General features: G+C 38.6%; 1 protein-coding gene across 1 annotated transcript; it reads left to right on the forward strand.

Annotated features, from left to right (window-relative positions):
- The first annotated feature begins 208 nt into the window (after positions 1-208).
- LOC122658828 (kinesin-like protein KIN-14U) lies at positions 209-3273 on the forward strand. The gene is made up of 9 exons (XM_043853955.1): positions 209-452; positions 537-620; positions 714-875; positions 974-1080; positions 1188-1375; positions 1452-1616; positions 1709-1927; positions 2138-2303; positions 2378-3273. Exons 1-9 carry the CDS (start codon positions 227-229, stop codon positions 3017-3019), a joined length of 1959 nt encoding a protein of 652 aa, XP_043709890.1. The 5' UTR covers positions 209-226; the 3' UTR covers positions 3020-3273.
- The last annotated feature ends 946 nt before the right edge of the window (positions 3274-4219 follow it).

The raw sequence follows: 4219 nt of genomic DNA on the forward strand, positions 1-4219 counted from the left end.
GCCCCAATGGGAGAGATTTTATATAAAAATGATTTGGTTGGTTCTATCGGTTTTTGCGGCTTAATTTCGTTTTGTTTAATGTTTTCTGCATAATCCCTCCTATTTGTAATTGTTTACTTTTTTTTCTTAAATAGACGGCCAACTTCGGCGATCTTGAGCCATAAATTCTGCAATTAATTCGTTCCTTGCGTTGGTCACGTCTGTTCTTCCCTCTTCGGAAAGAAAAATGTTCATTTCTAGAGAAGAAGAAGAGATTTCTTTGCCTCCAGAGATGGTTACCGAGTCAATGGAAGTGGCATCCCACCTGTGCTCCAACCCAGATCCATTCGATGGGCTTCCACCGGTTTCTGAACTTCTCATATCGCCTCCTACTCCGGCGGTTTATATGGATGTGAATGTGGTTCCAGAGCATGAAAAGGAATCGCTTGAACGAACAATCTTGAATCTCGAAGGTAATGTTTGTTTCCTCACTTGGGTTTTGTTAACTCCCGCTTCTGCTGCTGCCGAAATGTCTCGAGTTTGATTTTATTTTGCAGGAGAGATATTGGAACTGAGGTCGAAGCTGAGATCTTTGGATGAGAAGCGGAGAGAAGCTCTGAATAAGATACTTGACCTAAAAGGTAGTTGATTGTACACCTCTTACTTGGTTTAGTTGCTATGAATCTCTGAACATTATTATGTTTTTTCTTCAAGTAACTGAGTCCGGTTTCCAGGTAGCATCAGAGTCTTCTGTAGGGTTCGACCTATTCAATCTACTGATATGAGAAGAACTCGAGAACCCATTTCCGCTGGATCAGATAAAATTGTGGTTAGGTCGGCCGGAAGTCGTAAAGAATACGGTTTTGATAAAGTGTTTACTCAAGAGGCAAGCCAAGGTGGGTTTCCCAATATTGAAATCTGTTTATATGAAGTTCAATATTTATCCATTTCTAGCCAAAGTAACAAAGCTCTTGCCTGATTGAGAATCCTACAGAGGATGTCTTTGTGGAGGTTGAACCAATAATCAGATCTGCACTTGACGGGCACAATGTATGCATTTTAGCATATGGGCAAACTGGTACTGGGAAGACATTTACTATGGTGAGTAACTGAAATGTGATTTAGCTACTTCGGTATATCTATGGTGTTGATTTGTCCTCATTTATCAATTAGCATTCACAAATGGTGATTCTGAGATAATTCTATAGGAGGGATCAAATGATCAATTGGGGATTGTTCCTCGGGCACTAGAAGAGCTCTTCCGTCAGGCTTCTCAGGATAGCTCGGCTTCATTTAATTTCTCAATGAGCATGTTGGAGGTTTACATGGGTAGTCTCAGGGATTTACTGGCCCCAAAGCCATCTGCTAGAGCTTATGAAATTTCCTCTAATAAATGGTAATTAAAAGCTTCAATTCAGCAAATTTGCAGGGTATTTATCTGGTTGCTTACTGTAGTTTTTCTTGTGCAACAGCAATCTGAACATTCAGACAGACCCAAATGGAGCTGTGGAAATTGAGAAGCTCACGGATGTGACTATCTCTGATTTTACACAAGCAAATCGGTGGTACACAAAAGGGAGGCGTGCAAGATCGACATCATGGACGAATGTAAATGAGGCATCTAGTAGATCCCACTGGTGGGTTCCCTGGCTTCTCCTGTTGTTGAGTTTCTCTGATGAATTATTTTGGATAGGTAATTATATTGTCTGTTTTAGTTCTATATATCTAGCTTAACTAGAGTTACGATTGGGCGATCATGGAGTCTGGCGGAAGGTAAAACAGAAGTCAGCAAACTGTGGATGGTGGACCTTGGAGGAAGTGAACGATTGTTGAAGACGGGAGCGGTTGGGCAGACTCTTGATGAGGGAAAAGCCATAAATCTCTCTCTCTCAGCTTTGGCGGATGTAATTGCAGCCCTCAAAAGAAAGCTTCGTCACATCCCTTACAGGCAAGTTCTCCTTTACAAAATTGCGGTTAGTTTTTGACTTGTATTCTTCCTTAATTGGTGGGTAAATTGGCCCCAACCATGATGTACAGTTGCAAGTTGCAACACAAGGATCCCAAACTCCGGGGAGAAGCCCCCAAACATGGTTTCATTTCTTCCCTTGCAATCAAGGAATCTTCTAGTTTAACATGGTACATGTATCTTTTGTTGCAGAAATAGCAAGCTAACACAAATTCTCAAAGATTCCCTTGGCAATAGTTCAAAGGCACTGATGCTTGTGCATATAAGCCCATGCGAGGAAGATGTTGCTGAAACAACCTGTTCCTTAAACTTTGCGAAGAGGGCGAGAGCGGTAGTGTCCAACAGAGAATTTCCAGAGGTATTCCAAGTTCAGAACAATTTCTTAGTTATGCATGTCTCTTGGAGTTTTTAATCAGCACTGCCTTTGTTTAGGAATTGAAGAAGCAGCAGGAAAAGAGGATGTCTGAGCTCCATGAAGAAATGAGAGAAGCTGAAGAAGAATGTCAGAAACTAAGGAACAAATTACAGAAAGCTGAGTTTCTGTTACATAAAAATAAGAAGCTTTTCTCAACCACATATCAGGTTCTTGAACATCCAGATGAGATGCCAGTAAACCACATAGAGGATCTTAAAGAAGTCATAGCAACTCCTCGAACAGCTGATAGAGCAGTTCGAAAAAACATGTCTTGTTCTTTGCCTCGTTTCATGACTTCTACTGTTGCAAGTCGCCAAAGGCATAGTGCTGCAGATGGAGAAATTAATGGAAGAACGAATGGAGAAATTAATGGAAGGGTGAGAATTTCAAGATTAGGGCTAGGGGCTAGAAGTTCAATCCTGTTTACAGGGTCCCAGTCCCTTAGTTATTCAGATGCTCATTTCAAAGTAAGCTTACAAAATTCAAATAAGAAGTCCCGGCATGGAGAACCAAAGAATTTGCTTACAGAGAGTCCTGATTTCAATGGCTTGGAGTCAAGGACGTCCTCTATACCACAATACAAAAGAGTTACTAGTTCTTACTCGAATTTGAGAGTCACGCAGTGTCACCATAGAAGAAGGATGTCTGATCTGATCTAAATGAAGGGAACCCTGTAACAGAGTTTTTTCTAACTTTTGTAAAATTTGTTTTCTTGTCATGTTTTTATTTTATTGAGTTTATGTAGTTCTGATGGTGTCACTTTTCATGTACACAGCAGTGTCTCCCCTTTTACTGTGAGATCTGTTATATATTTGTGTGTATAATCCTCAAGAACCACTTGGGGCAGAGCTTTCTGATGTTTCTTTGATTGTTGTCAACATATTTGAGAACTGTATTGTACCTTCGTTTGGACTTTGTCTTGACAATCAATTTTTTTTGTCTTGTTATTTATGTGCCCATTGATCCTAAATCATTTAATCAGATACTGTTGCCTTGGAAGTGTTATTGAATGGAGAACAGAATAAGAAAACAAACATGCACAAGAGAGACCTGGGGGTGAAGGAAAAAAAAGTAAAAGAATGAACAAAAGGAAAAGAGAAGGTGCGTTTTAAGTTTCACCTTATCGTTAAAATTATTTCTGCTTGCTAGCTAGATTCTCAGTTACAGCTTGTCAATTGAAGACACTAGACTGAAAGAGTTTTAGCCAATTTGTGCATATTAAATCTTATGATTTATCATATATATAAACCTACATAAAAAATGTAAACAAATTGTGAACATTCAAAAATAAACAATTTAATGATTAGTTTTTACATGCAACTGTGCTGTAAAGTATCTGATTATAGTTGTAGGGCATTCATGCTAATATGGAGGAGGTAGGTGTTGGTGTCATGTGGATTCCATTATTTGATTTCGCTATGTTTGCATGTCATAACTCATAACTAGCTTTCTAAATCACTTGCCTATTTAGATCCTAGAAGTATTATCTTTTGAAACTTCTCCTAAGAAACTCAAAAAGAAAAAATTCCTTGCACAATCAGCTCAATAGATTGCCACATTAATTTACTTGAACTCAAAATATCACTTATCAAATGATCCTAACTATTTGTTAAATTGACTTGTTTTTGGGTGGTTGGTAAGGTAAATTCGTATATAGGTGTCTCAACCTTAGATCGGAATTCAGGAACATTGACTTGATCAACTGATTAAATAGTCACAGTTTCAATGTTCAGGAACATCTTTTGAAATAATCTCTCCGCTTTTCCTCATAAAGAGTTTGGTGGATTTTGAGCTCTTTACTAGTTCATGGCATCGCCGTTCATATGACTGTTAATTGTGATTAATTTAATATTATAAAT

The sequence above is a fragment of the Telopea speciosissima genome, chromosome 4 (assembly GCF_018873765.1).
Source record: "Telopea speciosissima isolate NSW1024214 ecotype Mountain lineage chromosome 4, Tspe_v1, whole genome shotgun sequence".
Taxonomy (NCBI): domain Eukaryota; kingdom Viridiplantae; phylum Streptophyta; class Magnoliopsida; order Proteales; family Proteaceae; genus Telopea; species Telopea speciosissima.

Excerpts from the sequence above, each read along its gene's own strand:
- LOC122658828 (XM_043853955.1), top strand. The coding sequence starts at position 227 with ATGTTCATTTCTAGAGAAGAAGAAGAGATTTCTTTGCCTCCAGAGATG. Across the intron at positions 876-973 it reads TACTCAAGAGGCAAGCCAAG|AGGATGTCTTTGTGGAGGTT; the intron begins GTGGGTTTCCCA and ends AGAATCCTACAG. Across the intron at positions 1,081-1,187 it reads CTGGGAAGACATTTACTATG|GAGGGATCAAATGATCAATT; the intron begins GTGAGTAACTGA and ends ATAATTCTATAG.